This window comes from Corvus hawaiiensis, chromosome 26 (assembly GCF_020740725.1).
Source record: "Corvus hawaiiensis isolate bCorHaw1 chromosome 26, bCorHaw1.pri.cur, whole genome shotgun sequence".
NCBI lineage: Eukaryota > Metazoa > Chordata > Aves > Passeriformes > Corvidae > Corvus > Corvus hawaiiensis.
This window is the reverse complement of record NC_063238.1, coordinates 11,611,009-11,629,131: the sequence shown is the minus strand read 5'-3', so window position 1 is coordinate 11,629,131 and position 18,123 is coordinate 11,611,009. Positions and strand designations below refer to the sequence as shown.

General features: G+C 38.2%; 1 protein-coding gene across 9 annotated transcripts in view; it reads left to right on the top strand.

Annotated features, from left to right (window-relative positions):
• The window catches only part of EYA1 (EYA transcriptional coactivator and phosphatase 1), a 162,621-nt gene extending 144,716 nt beyond the window's left edge, over nt 1-17,905 (top strand). For all 9 annotated transcript variants that reach the window (XM_048287012.1, XM_048287013.1, XM_048287016.1 and 6 more), the window contains 6 exons: nt 4,765-4,823; nt 5,017-5,177; nt 5,384-5,498; nt 5,803-5,924; nt 8,040-8,140; nt 15,680-17,905. In XM_048287012.1, coding sequence (XP_048142969.1) covers nt 4,765-4,823; nt 5,017-5,177; nt 5,384-5,498; nt 5,803-5,924; nt 8,040-8,140; nt 15,680-15,760 — 639 coding nt within the window. In that variant the 3' untranslated portion in view covers nt 15,761-17,905. The remainder of the gene's footprint in view (nt 1-4,764; nt 4,824-5,016; nt 5,178-5,383; nt 5,499-5,802; nt 5,925-8,039; nt 8,141-15,679) is intronic.
• The last annotated feature ends 218 nt before the right edge of the window (nt 17,906-18,123 follow it).

Sequence of the window (18,123 nt, the reverse complement as noted above, 5' to 3'; positions counted from 1 at the left end):
GAAAATAGCTCTTTCTGAAGGGTGGTTATTGGTTGGGGTTTTTTTTCCTCTCTCATTTGACTTTGCAGACTAAGGTATTGAAACAATTAGTTGGCAGTGTGGTGTTAGTTTTCTCACAGTAAATTAAGAAGATTAACCAAATGTGGAAATATATTTTAGCTATAATCAGCAGACTTGAAACTGTAATACTTCGGCATCCTCTGAGGTTATGTTGATATTATTCACGTTATTCCCCTTTATAATGTGCAGACTTGTCCAGAGTTACCTTATGTCAGTGTTTATTCAAAGACAGCAGAATTATTAGTTTTATTTTTGTTAGTTTTGTAACACAGAAATGTAGAGGATCAGCATGCTAGCTGTTGCGTCACTCCACTTGGCATGTAGTATTGGCACAGATAAGAGAACTCTTATAACAGCCTTAATGTCTTTTTTTTTAATTATTGTTATTAATTTTCCTACAGTAAATTGAGTAGTGAAGCGTATTTTACATAATTATGGCAGAAGTACACAACTTGACGGGTGGTAGTGAGGGAGCAAAGTAATATAAATATTTGCAGAACATTTCTGCCATAAGTTAATGCTTTGCATATGAATCTTTATAAAGATCCTAAGTTAGTTTAAAGGAATGATTCCAGAGGACTACAAAGGTCCAGGCATTTTAAGAGCTGTGAATGATGACTGCAGAGCATCTCTGGGAGTGTTCAGCTCGTCATACAAAAACAGAAAAGAGAAGGAAGAAAACTTAGCAGGAAGAAGGTAACAAATGCTTTGGGAATGGAGGAGGGAGAAGACAAAAGCTTTCCATGTACAAATCTTAGGCTAGACTCCCCTAGTCATTCATTTTTGATTACTGTTTATCTTTGGCTTGCTGCATTTCACTGGAGACATTCACTTAGCTAATGATTGCAACAGCTTTAAGTTGCTCCTGCAAGCACATATCTGCTGCTGCTTCAGGCCCCACAGCAGAGCTGATGGAAGGGAATGGAGAAACAAGTCTCGGTTATTCCATGAAACATCTGTTGGTTTAATTGGGCTGCTGCAGGAGATTCAAGCTAAGCTACCAGTTGTGGCACAGAAAGGTCTGAAGGACACAAACACATGAATCCATGCAAACTAGCTGTGTGAAAGAGCAAAAAAGGACAGCATGGGCAGTAACTTCTTAAGCTACTATCCCTAGATTTGCCAAGTTACACATGCTGACAACTCCCATTTTTCCTGAAAATATTATCTCTAAATGATACCAAGTGCATTTTGCTTTCCAGGGATTGATCTGAAGGTGCAGAGCTGCATCTCAGCCTGTCTGACTGAAATACAAATCTTTAGTACAAACAGGTTATCACTTGTAGTTTCTCCTGAAGTTTTCAAACTGGAAACACTGACATTGCAAGGTCAACGCCTTTAGGAGCAAAACACAGCTAGCTGCATAAGTTTATATGTAAGCCACAGGATATTTTTCTCCTTACTTGCCAATTCAGCCTATTTTAAAAGAGAATCCCAAAATTTCAATTTTCTGCTTTGGACTTGACTGCTAAACTGATTCTGTCATAATAAAATACATCTGCATAAATAACAGTGTTTCTACAGGGACTTTCAGTATTAGTTTCAGATATCACTTTGCCAGAGAAATTAGGGGAAGAATTCTAGTACTGTATTTCCTATGAAAATTTCACAAAAGCATCAAATACATTTGTGAAAGTTTGAAATCATAAGCCTGCAAACAACCTTTTTTTTTCTGAATGGCCATTTGGCCTATAGTAAGTCAGCTTCCCTCACAGAAGCCTTTCTGAGAAGTACTTGAGGATTTTAGCGTCTATGTATATATATACCACATTTTAGAGTCTATGTGTTCTTGTTGGAAGGGCATACTTTATTTTTTGGGCAGTGTTTTACCGTACCCCTGATTATGCATATTGAGCTGATGGCTGTTTTAAGTTGTTGACTCCGTGTGTGCTTGCTTATATCTAATCAGAGGACTGTGCAGTACCTCAGGTATCTCACAAACAGAATGCTACACACAAACCAAGCAGGTGAAAACAAATACAAGGGGTTCTGATGGAAGGATGGACCAGATCAATGAATGATGGGCAGGTAACTGGCTTCTTTGAAGAATAACTCCTAAATAACTTCTCTGCTAAAACAGCAATTGCTAAATGAGTGTTTTTCCTTACCATGTTCAGGGGTCGAAAAATGCAGCCATCACTCATTAGCCCAAAGTCCAAGTCAGCTAGACAGCGTGAAAAAATACCTGGCACTCAAAGCTCACATTTAGCCTCAAAGATGTGCCCTGCCATTCAAAAGGAACAAAACAGTCGTGCACTGTTTGTGACCTCCCTTTAGCTCTAACGTAGTGTCAATCACAGTGGGCTTTAATCCTTTCTAAATTATAGCATGTATCTCTTGTGCTTTGTTCCCCTCCTGTCTTTTTCCTTCTTGTATTCCTGACAAAAGAGGACACTCTCTCTTATTATATTCTGAAATTTGTGGTGCTTGTGACATTTTCTTCATTTTTCTTCCTTTCTTGACACTGTTTCTGTACCTTTGCCCCACCAATCTTTAGTCTCTGATTTATTTTCTGGGTTTTTCTCTCCAAAATACCTCTTTCTTTTGATGCCACAATTTCTATTTCTAATGTATCACTGCAGTTCTCACTTTCTACCTACCAAGCAGATGGTTAAACAGAAGGCGAGAATGTCTGTCATGTCCCAAGGGTTGTGATGGTCCCAAGATCTTGCACTGTGAATTAAAGTTCCAAGTCCCCAGGTTCTGTCTAACTGTGGTATCTAAGATGTAGAAGTCTCATTTTTCCTGCCTCTATCTTTTCTCTGAGTTGAATTTGGAAATTTTTTGCATTATTCCTTCCTTCATCTGCTCAGAGATGATTTTCTACTCCTTCCTTTAGTTTTGTGGTTACTAAAAGAATAATTTCTTTTTCACAGATTTCTATTTTGGGTTCTCTTCTCCAGCAGCTTGTTGCAGTTGCCATTCATAGTTTCTAAGCTGGGGAAGGAGAAATCACTGAGCACTGTAAGAGTAACTAGAGTGGGAAGCTAATGAATTCAGGAGGGTGTCTCTTCTTTGGCTTACACTCAGCTGATATTTGAATTGTTAATGTGGCATGCATTTGGATGGACATTTGCTTTCAGCTTTAAACAGAAAAATAGTAAAAAATTATGTGAATTTGATAACTTGCTGAAGAAGCTTCTGGTTCTTTTTTCAGCCAAGTTGATTTTCAAAGCCTGGCAACATATGCTCACACTTGCAGTTTCTGCTGTGTCTGTACATCTAATGCATTTTGTCTGCTTGAGGAGGAAATTCACTGTATGGTGGTTAAATATGAGCAAATGTAGTATTGTCTCTCCTGTGCTGGTTGTCACTCCTACCACTGTCTCTAGCACAAGTTGCCTATGCATAAGATATAGAAGAGTAAGCATTACAGTAAGAATATGTTGTACAAGTGCAAAAGACCACACCTTGTTCTTCAAAACATTTCAAGTTTCTGAGGCATTTTTCGTAAATGAATGTTTTTAAAAATCTAGAATCCACAGCCACCATGTGAGACCACATAGGCTTCTTCAGCTTTTTTCTTATCTGAGGTTGTTGACCTCAGGAGAGGAGGAGAAGGTTACAGGGTCAAAGTCTTTTCCTCCTTGGAGCTTGCTGCTTGCTGGGAGAGGGTTGGCTGGAAAATAGATGTTTTAGAAAAAGGGTTGAGGGTCATGATTTTAATTCTGTTAGGGAACAGCTGGTTTGAGTTTCTTTCCACTTCTATCTTCCCTCCCTTCCTCACAAATCCATGGAGAGAGAAAAATTTGTTCAGAGGAAAGCAACACAAAAATAAAGGATTGCAGCATTTTCATCTTTAAAATAGATCATATTTGTTATAAGACTTCACATTAGGAGAGAGAAGAGGAAATTAGTAAAATAATTAAAATCTATTATTGTTACAAACATTGAATTGATATTGATCTAGAGTGTCAGAGGCTTATTTGTTTTCCTGCCAACAGTTAAAATGTTAATAGTAATGTTTTAATGGGGGCTTTTTGTGGATAAACAACATGCATTGCGATTTTTAATTTAGTGATGGACGAAGCTAATTTTTAATGCATTGTGTTAGTTTGCAGACAAGCTGCTGAAGAAAGATGGTTTGATTTGGGTATTTCTGTTCAGATTTTCTTCATCTTGGCATGCTGCTTTCATGCACTAAGACCAAAGAGAGAGAAGGAAACTCACAACTCTCAAATGAATGGCAAACTAGGAACAGATTTTTCATCTGCACTCCTCTGAAACACTGGCCTCAGGCTGTGTTGGTGTGTGGCTCAACAGCAATCAGAGGTCATAATTTCATTGGCGGTTAGCATCAGGTTTAATTTTTCTAATATGTTACATTTACCAAAATGTCTGGTTTTAGTTACACTTATGCACTGACTGAATCAGCTTTGAGCAGCATGATGTTTTAAGGTACCTGAAAGGCTACAAGAACGTTTATGGAACACATATGCTAATTGTTTTTAACCACTTTCCTTTCTAAACATAAAAATGTGTTTTTGGAACGCTATTTAACAGTAGTAGCTAATGATGGTGTGCATTTATTCTAAGAAATGAGCACAAGGAATAGGTAAAATAGTTGTTTTAGCAAGACTGCCATCTACTGATTTCCACAATTAAAAATATCCCTGATGACTAGATGGTTCATAGATTTTTTTATAGCTGTGCTTTCAAGATTTGCAAAACCAGGAAAATTATAAAATCTTTCTGTCACCTTAGGAATGCGACCAGGTTCACATTGATGACGTGTCTTCAGACGACAACGGTCAAGATTTAAGGTACAAGAGAACTCCTTAAGATAAAAAGTTGCTTTGCCTCTTCCTTCCTGGGCAAGTGATGGGCTGCTGGGATGCTCAGAGTAGCCTGCTCTCTTTTAACTATCTCCTGTACAGCCCAGCCAGGTGAGTAGCTGGTGGTTCAATGTAGCCTGTTGCCTTTTATTCATCTGTGGGTTTTTTTATGTCTGCCTAGCACATATAATTTCGGAACAGACGGCTTTCCTGCGGCTGCCACCAGCGCCAATCTGTGCCTGGCGACCGGCGTGCGCGGAGGAGTGGACTGGATGCGGAAACTGGCCTTCCGCTACAGACGAGTAAAAGAGATATACAACACCTACAAAAACAATGTTGGAGGCAAGTGACTCTGGAGTTATCTAACAAACACACATTAGAGGTTGTCAATGGGAAGAACTGGTTTCTACTCCTTTTTTTAACATAGCAGTGCTTAGCGATCTGTTTAGTTTGCAGTGTGTGGAAAATTGTCTGAGTTAGTGAAAGCAAAGGAAAATGACAGAGCGCTACTTAATACCAGTGCAGACATGCCCTTGTCTACTCCACAGGTCTCCTTGGTCCAGCAAAAAGAGAGGCTTGGTTACAACTAAGAGCAGAAATTGAAGCTTTGACAGATTCTTGGTTAACACTTGCACTGAAAGCACTCACCCTCATTCATTCGAGGTGAGTACTAAGAGTATGAAGGAAGCTCTAGGGTGTCTGATGATGATCTGGAAGAGGCTGTCTGGTCTGATGGGCAAAATGCTGAACCTGGAGGACCTTATCCTCATTCCTTATTCTGGTCTGACCGTGCCACACCTTGCTCATCTGTAAGGTGGCAAAAAAAGAGATGTTCTTTTTAAGTGGCAATAATAATAATATTGAGGGGTTCCGATGGGAGGGATAAGGTTTTCCTTCTATTGTTTTGTTTTGGTTTTTTTCTGTTTTGCTTTGTTAAAAAAGGATATATGCATTTTCTCTTCCATAGGACAAACTGTGTGAACATTCTTGTAACAACTACTCAGCTAATTCCAGCTCTGGCAAAAGTCTTGTTGTATGGACTAGGGGTTGTATTTCCCATAGAGAATATTTACAGTGCAACTAAAATAGGTGAGCTATTTTTATCATGCTGTGATACATTTAAAGCTGTATTTTTTAAAAAAAAAAAGGTATAGTAGCCTATATTTAATTCTAACATGCTTTCACAGTGGTAAATACAGAGATTAGTAACACCTGATCTTCATGAAACATTGCTAAAGCATCCTAAAAGTGCTTTTCAAATGTGTCATGATCCAGCGGAGAAAGCTTTGTATAGATCTATTAACAGTGGTGCAGTCTCTGTTAGGAAGAAATGTAGTTGCCTTTTTTCCATCATTTCTTGAAACTGTGGGGCTGTGTAGGAGTCTCCCTGAGTAGCTGTAGGAGAAATTCTGTAAAGGTAAGCCCTGGCTCCATTTGTTTTCATGGGCTCTGGAGCAAATTTTGGTAAACAATTTACCAGAAGCAAGAATGTTTTGCTGCAGAATGTAATTATTAAGTTTCTTCATACTGACTGTAATAAGCTTCAGCCAGGCAAATGTTTATTTCTGTTTTCTGGTTCAGTATAAAAGATGTTATTCTGAGTATGCAGTAGTACCCCAGACCAGATGGCAACGGTGTTTGTAGTTTTTAATGTGATTATGACATATCTGTTCTTTCTCAGATTCCCTCAAAATTGTGGGCTACACAAAAACATTTTTCATGTGTTCTTAAGTATCTATAATACAGCAAGCTCAAATGGTCAAGAAAAAATTGTGGGGTTTTCTTTTTTTTTAAACAAGACAAAACAAAAATTTGTTCAGAGTTTTACAGAGAAATTTGAAAGCATTACCATAAAAGATTTAAAGCTGTTTCCTGGATATTAAAGTTGCAGTGCCCTCTGTAAAAACTGTATAGTAAATTATAACTTTGAAATATAATAATTTAAATATACATTTTAATGAAAACATTTTAATAAATGTTCACTTGTGACTTCACGTACATGGGATAGAAGGATGTTTTTGGAAAAATGTGTTCTGTCACTGACTGTCACAGGAAACCATGAGATTTTCATAACATGCCATGATTCATAAATGCTGTTTCAACTTAGTGTTGGAGGTTTCTTATGCCTGGCACTACTGTTAAAGGGTATCATTAAGTAGTTTGGCTTCTCTAATGGCTAGAAAACTTCATTTAATTTCCAGCTTACTTTTTCTTGTGCTTTTATTGTTCTTTAGCTGAAATAACTATTTTAAAAACCACAATTTTTCCCATCTATTGCTGTAGACACACAGGTTAGCATGTCCCATGGCCAGACTAAAGTGACCTTTCAGAAGGGGGACATTTGAGAAAACTCAACTCTAAGCATTTGCTTGCTTTCTGGCTTCTCAATACCAGTACCTGAAGCTTCCCAGTATGGGTACAAATTGAAAGAGAGGAAATTTAGGTTAGCTATTAGGAAGAAATTATTTACTGTGAGGGTGGCAAGACACTGAAACAGGTTGCCCAGGGAGGCTGTGGATGCCCCAACCCTGGCATTGTTCAAGGACAGATTGGGTAAGGCCTTGGATAGCCTGTTTTAGTGGGAGGTGTCCTGGCACATACCAGGGTGAGTTGGGACTAGATGATCTTTAAGGTCCCTTCCATCCCTTAACATTTTTGTGATTCAGTGGTACTTGTGCATAGGGCTGGAGCACTGAGATCATTTCCCTAGGTGTGTGCAGGGGAGGAATGACCCATGTTAATGGATCCCAGTGCAGGATCAAGGACATGGCCCATGTATTAGATTATAGGCATTTAAATCTAAATCTTTTGGGTGACCTTCTAAGTCAGGGTACTGCTGTTTTAGGAGCTGTGATTAATCTTGTCACAGATTTTGGAGAAAAAGCTAGAATTTCAACTCAGATTCAATCAATTAACTCAGGCTACTGGTCATAAACAAATGGTAGATAATTCTCCTGGTATGGAAATTCCCCTCAAAACCTGTGCCATATTAGGGAATGAGACAAGATAGGTGATATTCTGGTCCTCTAGTATGCTATATCTGTGCTGCAATCGGCCTTGATACACCGTTCTGAGGGACAGACTCTTCTCTCCCTGTAGCTCTACTTAAGAATTCCAAGGGATGGGGAGATCCAGGATAAAAAGTTATTTATTTGATGTCATCCCATCACCACCTACCCTGAATAGTCTGATCTTTTCTTTCAGGAAAGGAAAGTTGTTTTGAACGAATAATTCAAAGATTTGGAAGAAAAGTAGTGTATGTTGTTATAGGGGATGGTGTCGAAGAAGAACAAGGTGCAAAAAAGGTAATGACCTTCTTTTGGTGAGGGTTGGTTTCAAGAGTCTGACAAATTGTCTTCTCTTCAACATGGGACAGCATACATTGACATTTAGGTTGGATATCTTCGCCTTATGAAGTTTGTGTTGACCATATCCAGTAGAAAGCTGGGTAAGACTATAGATAATGATTTGCCCTGCTGCTCTCCAAAAGACACATTAAACTATTTATGTTTGATGTATTTCAAAAAGGGACCAGAAAATGGACCTTGGCTTTTGTGCCAAGAACTAATAGTTCTGTTTTCCTTGGCAACTGAAAATACCACATAGGATGTTATGAATGTAAGCAAAATATGGTGATTCTTACCGATCAAAGGCAGTATGCTGTTTGCCTGTATGAAATACATATATGTCACACCTTGAAAAGACATGTAGGACTGGAGTAGGTATACAGGAATTTCCAATTTCTTGTGTGTCCATAATTTGGATTCTGCATTCAGGCAACAACCTGTGGCTTGGCCTACATTCATAACCTTAGATAACTGAACAGTGGATACTATTTGACTGTCTATTATTTTTTGCTTTCCACTGAGAAGGGAATAATTCATTTTTTTTTTTCAATGTGAATTAAGCTGCATAAAAAGTAACACTTCCCACTCACAAATAATAGGCGTTATTTCTAGCCTTGCTATTCTACCCAAGATAGTCTACAGATACACACTCATTTCTTGGAGGAATGAGGCATAACACTGGCTATTTGAATAATAGGAGAAAGAGCAGGAAAATGGACGTTTCTGTTCTTGCTTCCTTTCACAGATAAATTGCTTTTACACAGCTGCTTTTTTACCACAAAACTCTCTGTGATACTTCTATCTCTTTCCACTGTGACTTTCTAAATTGGAGAAGTGAAACTAATTAGTCCACATGGTGTTTTAACAACCATTGACTGGTTTTGCTTCATGAAATCTGGGTTTTGTGCCCCTGAAGCCTTGCGGGTAGGTTCCCGGCTCGTCCCAGCACTTCGCAGACTCTCAGTTTCATATATCCCTTTGGCATACTGAAACTGGGAGCAGTTTGCTCCTTTCTCCTTCAGAAATGCCTTTCATCTTTGCAGAGAAATGTTTTCCCGCTGCAAATGATTACATTTTAAAAGCTGTATTTAAGATCGGGGGGAAAAAATTCCTTCTCTTTGTTCCTTTTCTGTTGCTCGGTGAAATAGTGTTGTATATGATAATGGCAGGAGTAGTCCTTTTGGTAACATTATCTATTTCAATGCTTTTTTTCAACAGGAAACATGATTCAGAAAAGCATAAGAAAAAGCCTTTCCAGTCACTAAGAGGAGTAGCAGTATAGAAAGTTCCTTTGTGCAATTACTTCTGTGTATTCTTTCTTGGTGGAAGGAATTTTCAGGTTGGAAGCATGTTAGATGCTCTGGATTAAATTATCTGCTGCAGCATTGCCAGAGAAATCAATAAGTACATCAGCAGTCCTGCCTTTCTGCATAAACTATCAATCTGATTTAGAAAATGCTTCTGTGATTGTTGTCCTGCTTCTTACTACATCAAATAAGAAATCAACATTTCACACTGTGAAAGCAGGATTTGCCTCTTTAGTTTTGTCCTTCACATTCTGCAAGAGCAGAAACCACACAGTGCCTTGCAGTATGAGGAGCTGCTGCCAACTCTGATGATGTCTTAACTGTTATCTGCTCCTCAAGGTTTTTTTAGGGTTACTAGGAGGAGCAAGGACGGGAATGCACCCTAGTGCATTCATGTTAAAGGCATGTGCCCTGTCTAAGGAATAAATTGTATTGCTGTATTAAAAAACAGTAAAAGCCTGGACCTTCTCTGGAGAGCACACAAACAAAACAGAAGCTTTACCTCCACTAAAGTACCCAAAGCATATCAATCCAAAGTGGCGTAACTGTCCTGCAACGTACCACCCCATTATCGTGCTTATCCCCTGAATCTTGGTAGCTGGTTCCTTCTTGCCTTCCTTCCTGTCAGCATGTCAGGTTTTGTGGTATTCTCAGAGAAGGGACAGGTCTTCTGTTACCCCTTTGCACAGCACTTTTCTGTAGGGGTTTGGCCTGTGGTGAAGCCATTAATATATGTGTGTTTCTTTACACTGCTTAAAGCATAAACACTACACCCTTCTTTAGCTAGCACTTCATTGATTACATGTAAACATTAACGAGTCTTTTCAAGTGAGCATATAAATTCAAGCCTATTTAATTCAAGAGATTTTTTTATTCTGTGTTCATTCAGTGAATAAAAAAAAGTTGAGCTTCCAGCTTCGGGGATAAGAAAGTTAAGTTTTACTATTAAGAATAATTTACCAATCATTTATAAATTGCTTCATCATAAGATTTTCATTTATGTCCTTAATTCATGGAAAATCTTGAATCAATACAGCAGAAGGAAAAATAAAAGACACATTTAAAATCTTTTTATTATTGCCATTAGTATAAAAATTCAATAATAAAATCTTTTTAATACCATTTAAAAGATCACTGCTTTACTGAGAAACATATTTAGGATAAACAGTTTGTTCGTTAAATGCCTCTTTTGGTTGATGTAAGTAAACATAATACACTGAAGAAACTGCACACTGTTACATTTCTGGTAGCTTCAGTCAAACTATGATATTGACACCTTTGTTTAGCTGTCACTTCCAGCAAAATATTTGGTGAGATAATTAAAATTCTCAAGATGTTTGCATTGTGGATTGAGAAATAATCGTACCCCTCTGGATCAGTGCAGCAACCAGCCAGCTTGGCTGTAACACCAGGGTTCACACAAACGTTGCTACCTTCATATCAGCTTCCCCAGGAAAAGAGGCAGAGGAGGGCAGAGAGCAACCAGTGTGAAAGACCAAAGGGTGCTTGGGAGCTGCTGGCACCAGTGCCGGTGCCATGTGGGTCAGAGCCGCCGCCTCCGAGTGCCACTGCAGTGACACTGCTATTCTCAGTATAAGTTTCTGCGGGTTTCTGCCAGAGACTCCATTGTCTCAGCATTTTATTTTGCTTTGCTTTGTTTTGTGTTTTGGGTTTGGAGGTTGTGTTTTGTTTTGTTTCGTTGTGTTTTGTTTAGTTTTGTTTTGTTTTGTTTTGTCTTGTTTGAGCTCATCTTTTGCCTTTGCTTTTGGGGACATATTTGGGAAATAAGACAGAAAAACCCCAACTCCTGAATTTTTCTGCTTAGGAGAATTCTCCAAAGTATTTCTAGTTTGTGAGAAGAGACAAAAGCTCTCTGCACTGAGGAGCTGGATTTTACATCAGGTGATTCAGGAGAGCCTGGGCAGCCCAGACAAAGGGCTTCTCCCTTTGTCTCCAAAATGGTCGTGCTGCCTTGGAGGGAAATCATGAGGAAAAATCATAAATCTTTGTGGAGCAATAAATAGAATATAAATGGGTATCCAATATGCCACTGCTTTTAAGCTCACAGTCACACTGTGCTGGTCAGGTTTGGGGTAGGAAGTAAAGGCGGCCACTTAGCAAATCTGGCAGGAATACAACAAAAATACCGTGAAAGATGACAAAAACTGATGAGTTTTCTATTCAAATCCATCACAAATCTCAGGAGTAAGTTTTTTGTATAAATATGTATTCATTTAAGGGAGAGAGGATAGAGGGTAGTCCACACTTTTTGTTGTTGCTATCAAAAAATGGATTTGTTTTGCATGTGTATTAATTGAAACACTCTATTTTGTGGAGTAAAATAGCTGAAGTTTTGTATTTTTAGTAGGTACATGCTGAAAATAAAATTACTTCTCTTTCAGAAATAAAATAGCTTAATATTTTAGGTTATTTAATAATACTCTAATTATTAGGCTTAATAAATTGGTAGTTTCATTTTTTTATGCTTTTTACATCAAAACCAAACTCAAACTTTTGCCACCATATTTAGTTTCAACATGTCATAAAAATCAAATCATTTAAAAATTCATAGATGTTTTATTACTAAGTATCATCTACCAAAAAATTCATGTTTTTTAAAAGACAGAATCTCCATATTTACTTGGAAGATGTTGAAACAGTACACTTAGAGTTTCATTAGATACTAATGCATCCAGTTTCACCACCTATTTATTAGTGGTTAGCATTTGTCATCCGCTCTCCCGCAGCAACACATGCAAGATTAGCATTTCTTGCTTTGCTCAGAATAGAAGTGTTCTGCATGACATGTGTGCTAAGTGTTGGCAGGGATGGCTTTTTGAAGGCAATATTTAGTACATATATATACCAAGGATCTCTTGCCCAGTCATTTGGTAAGAGAAAATACACTTCCGTCTCATGGGTGTGTTCCCGCTTTTGACATGGCTAAGTAGATGTGAATAAACAGTGTATGTTAATACAGGAATAGTATATAAGGTTATGTATGATAATTTTGTTATTTTAAAGGTTTTAGTTTCATACAATCATTTATTATCTTAGGGTGAAAATTAATGTACATGCCTCATGAAAACACATGCATATATGAACACATGTGTGAGACTCTATATATTCACGCAAACATATAGATATATATAGATCTGTATCAGGTTTGTTTCCCCTTCTCACAGCTCTGAAGGCTGTACTGTAGGATCAGACTGATAGAAATCTGAACTGGCCACATTCAGCCATGCCCAGGGCGTCAGTGCAGATTCCAGCCCCATGCAGCCACCACGTTCCTGGCGTGCTTTATTTCTTGGGAGTGTGCGGCTATGCTTTTGACCTGCATGCAGGAGAACTGAAAATAATTATGATACTGAGATTTACACAACCTCTTCTTTCATGAGACTCTCTAGTATCATTCCACACTTCATTCCCGTAACTGCATGAAGTAAATATAGGTATAATCCTTTCACAGACAGACATAAATAAAGCAGAATATACTTAACTGAATTTGAAATAGAAAGATATAGTCAAAATAATGACTGCTTACAGTTTTGGTTTAAATCTGACCGTGAACAGCTGACCCATAAACAGGGTAATCCAAAACTCGATATTGCACATGGGCATCTAGCAAGAGGGGCTGTAATTTGATTTAGCAGAAGCTAAACCTTCTGTTAAATCATTCAGAGTCTTTAACTGCTCTATCTGCCTGGTGTGTGTATGCTCTGTGATGCTGAGGTTGTTACTAGGGAAGCAGTATAAAGCTGGAGCTGCATGAGGTGGGAGCTGGAAGCCAAGAATTTATTCCTATAGTTCTCCCTATTCATTGGTTTGCTGCATGACCTTGGAGGGCATCCATGTCATTGACTCTTGGCTTCTGCAGAGACACTTTGCAGAGGCAGGTGTCCACCAAACTCTTCGCCACGCCACATAATAGGTGTGCTATTTACACCTCCCTGACCCAGTGGCTAAGGCAGAGCTGCTGCCAAGCTGGCTGAGAGGAGGAGCAGGGAGCTATGGCTGGCTGTCAGGGAGAGCAGCTGTGTCCTACCTGACAGGGCTTTGAGAAGGAAGAGGGAAGCTGCAACCTCACAAGAAAAGGAGGCAGCAATGCCAAGCATCGCTGACCTTTGCAGTCATCTGGCAAACACAGCATGGACCTGCTGCAAGCACGAGCCTGTGTCCCTTTGTCCTTGATGTAGTACCCCTGCCAGATATTACAAATTCTGCCAGAAAGATCTTGCAGCCTGAGTTAGAGATAGGTGCACAGAAGCTTTTGCCAAGTCCAGAGAATGGCATGACTAGTAATTCTTATTTCATGTTGCCCTTGCTGGTTCATTTCCTGGACGTGGTGCAAGAAGTTCATCTTTAGGAAATCTGTGAGTTGGAAAGCAGCAGTGTCTGGCCTGACAGAGCACAGAGGGTAAGCTGCCTGTAAAATGTAATAAGGAAGACACTGAGACGTGGAGTTGTAACTGAGTGAGCTAACTACATCTGCTTTCTACTGCTGGTGGAGCATAGAGACAGTACAGTGTAAGTCCAGATTGAAGATGCAGGAAAAAAAAAGGTGTTGTAGTGTTTAACATTTCCTTTTTAAGCAAAGGATCTATCTATAAAAGTGTTTTGGAAATATCATAAGCATTTTTTTCCAAAAACACCTCAATTGTCTCTGAATTTCATTTGTTTTGTTCTCTCCATTGTCAGCCATCGCTCATGAATTTATCTTCAAGCTGAGATTCAGTCAGCTGTTTCTCAAGGCTTTGTAACACTCTGGAGCAAAGCAAAGCAGAACAGAAACTGTTACAATGGTGTTTTCTTGGGGTTCATTTTGTTTTCTTCCTGAAGAAATTCCTTTGCTCTAGAAGCTAGGCATACTCTGAATGTGGGCAGGTGTTGATGCATCCATATTGCATCTTCATTCAGCCCAGGAGTGTCATATCAAAGAAGATGTGACAGGCTCTGTGCTAAGGTGTTTGCCTCCTGAGACAGGTATAAAAATTACGGTAAACATGCAGCTGGAAACAGTGAGTTTAACATTTTTTTCAAAACTTTTCTCTAACTTAAAATTTGAGAAGACCAGAATGAAAAAAGGAGATCAGAATAAAAGTGACAGAGGAGATGGAGTTTTGCCATTGGAATTAGGAATCTGCTCAGGAGCTGCCAAAGTAGGATGATGAAAGCCTCTTTGAGAAGTCATAGATAAAATGCTTGGGGAACTTAGAAGCTAATGTGATAATAAATTGCTTGTGGTTTGCCTCCTAAAGATGCTGGGACAGAAACTGACCCAATGAAAAGGTGACCACGGCCATGTTTGCCTCCAGAATACTGTTGAATTGCAACTATTTTCCCATGGAATTTATAGAATGATTTCCTGACAAAAGCTAATGGCTATTTTTTTTTTAATTTACGCAAAAGTTCTTGTTGACATTATAATCCCCTGTTTCAAGTATAAAGACAGTTCTTAATCAGATTTTTACCCTTCATGAATGAGGTAATCTGTGCTTTTTCCTGGGATTTGTGTTTTTGGTTTATTCAGGTTCTTTGCAAAAGTATCTGTGCTCCAGACAGATTTTGTTACAACTAATAGGAAAAAAATATGTATTCATTTTAATGTCCCATATGGAAAAGATGTTTTAAGATCAGTATTAGCAATGACCAATGTTACACAAGTCACTGGGATAAAATTCTTTTCAAAGTGATGTGAGCAACACATGAGTTATTCTGAATCACCATTTCTGTTTTTAACTCCTCTGCCAGGAGTAGTTTTACAAGGAGCAAATAAATTTTGATAGTAAACAACACTTTCACTTTCTCTATTTTCTTTCTGTTCCTTTCCTCAGATTACCCACATGCTTCATGTAAATGTTATTTGTCTTATTTTTTTCCAGAAGTAATATTTTCTTCTACAAGTTCTGCAATCTGTTTTTCATATAAAGAGATTAGAAGTCCCTCCCTTCCTTATGATGTCCTGATGTGTTTGCTGTAGTTCCTATTGTAAATAGATTTGCTCTTATTGAAAATTTATGCTCAGAGGGTGGGTCAGAGAAACCAGACACAAACATGAAGGACTCAAGGTTTTCAGAGCTCTTTTTCTCTCCCCCAAGTGTTCTCTCATCCCTGTGAAAGACAAAGGGTGGGTCTAAATACCAGAATGCTTGGGGTTATTTTTACATGTTGTCTGTGCTGTTCACAGCATGCTATGCCATTTTGGAGGATCTCGAGCCACTCTGACCTTATGGCCCTTCACCATGCCTTGGAACTGGAGTACTTGTAGCAGCTTAGCAGCACTTTCAAACCTCAGAGCCTCCTTCTGCCCGTGGATGAGATGCCTGTGTCTTGTGTCAGCATTGGACTACAGAACTTTATGATTTCAACATGTTGACGTACAGCTGCAATTGGTCTTAACCCTTGCCCTTTCAGTAAACGGAGGAGCATGTCTTTTTCTTCAGAACAGCTGTTGGCTCCGGTACTGCGAGTCCAACGAAAATAAGCCATGCGAGTCTTTGAACAACTCATCTTTACCATATTTGCTACCAAAAAGAAATAGAGAAGGAAAAAGAAAATGAAAAGAAAAAAAAAAAAAAAAAGAAAAGGAAATAAGAGGTTCATACCTGTGAAGAAAAGAAAAAGGACCTGCAAATGCTTTTTAGTTTTTAGCCTCTTCAATGTGACACACGCCGTTTCTTCAACACAGCAAACTTGATTGCACAATGAAGACTGAGATTTTACAAAATACCAGTGGAGTAATTTTCTTATAAAGAAGGTTTACTTTTTGGTTTCTCATACCCAGGGTACTCTGTACATCTTTACTTATTTATGAACAGACTATATTTTGACATCATATAACTGAGGATATGTATAATAGGATTAAAGGCTATTATAAGCCTTTGCCTTATGGTACAGCAACTACTTTTGATTTTAGCACATTACAGAGTAGTTTAAAATATGTCTAATTTAAACTAATAGGTACATCACTGAGACAATCGTGTACAGGAAGAATTTTTTGTGTAAATTTGTAATAATGAATGATTCTTTTACATATTGTTAAGGTAAATGCTATTGAAAGATAGTAATGCCTTGTGGTGAAGAATGAGGCCACGTGTGCACAAATTTGTGCAGTGCCTTATCAATGTGTTGGATATAAATATGTAGATAATGGATTTTTTTTAGATAAATTTGTCAAGACCAAAAGCATGGATGTCAAGTGTCAATAGGAATTGGGTTTTGTTCTCAGCTGTTTCTCTGCCATTTTCTTCTCTCACCCACTGATAATGAAAAGATTGATTTCTTGTGTCCCCCCCAGTCAAAGCAAATACAGATAAAATACAAGTGAAGAGGAGGCCTTTATTGTCTTTTTGTTTCCTCTTTTAAAGTTAACATATTAACCCTTTCTTAGAGTATTAAAAAATTAATTAGGAGAGTCATTCCATAAAGAAATAGAGAAAGAACACAAATATATTTTAAGATGTAACTTAAACTGGAACCTTGGTATTGAGTAGCTTTTGTCTCATCCAAAAATGAAGGAAACTATCATCACTAATATTTTTAGAAATTAGAAATGAGAATATTTTGGAGAAATTAAACAAGAATGCTCATATACATTTAAGTTTTTTAATCCTCTTCCACCAGGAGTCAGATTTTCCTAAGATATAACATCCATTGCCGGCAATGGAAATGCTGAAATGGTTATCACCAAGGAGTTAAAATTTGCTTTTGTCTGTGCTCACTTAAAGGACAAAACTAAACTGTGTCTTTCTGTGACTTGTGACTTTTCTGATCTTGAAGTCTGTGAGCTACTTGGTTAAATAAACAGTTAGTCTGACTTTTTGGCTTGAATTGTACCAATTCCCTTTGCCCAGTTAAATATCTTATTAAAAAGAAGCCTCACCTTTCGTTAATTTTCTGGCTTTTCTTCTTTTCTTTTTTTAAAAAACCACCAGCCTTGAAACAGCTACCTGCAAAGCTACAGAGCACCAATGTAGCTACAAATCAGCACCCTTCTCTATTAGAGGAATCATATTGCTGCTAGAATAAAATGTTTGTGGATTGCTTTAGTACCAACAGAGAGGTTTTGATCTTACCAAGACTTGCACATGTGCTTTGCTTTACCCAGTATGAGTGCTGCCACTCATGCAGTACTCACATACATCATAAAGCACATTGTGGGTAGTTTTTAGAATGGAGACTATAATTAGCCTTTTTTTCCTCAAACAAAGTAGACAGTGATGGGGGGAGGAATTGGTTGTCTTTTTTTTATTTTTCTTTGGCTCTTTTCAATTTTTAGTCACTCGCTGACTGAAAAAAAAAAGTTTATCTGGGCCTTATTGTACAAAAAGTGTGTTGTGTCCACAATCGTGTACAGAATTTTTCTTCATTAATTTTGTTTTAAATTAATAAAATTGATTTGTGAACGTATTAATTGTCTTGTATGCAAGTCTGTGATAGTTCTGCCCTCTGGGTTGGGAATGAGGAGACATCTCTCATCTCTTTGTTGTTCCAAGCCAGAGACGTTTTTCACCTTCTTGTGCCCAGCTGAGATGTTAAATAGGTTAAAGAATACTTGCATCTAGTTTACAGAAGGCTCAGTTAGATGAGCAGCAGTGTTTTTTCTTAGCAGCAGCAGCTAGAGATGGTCAG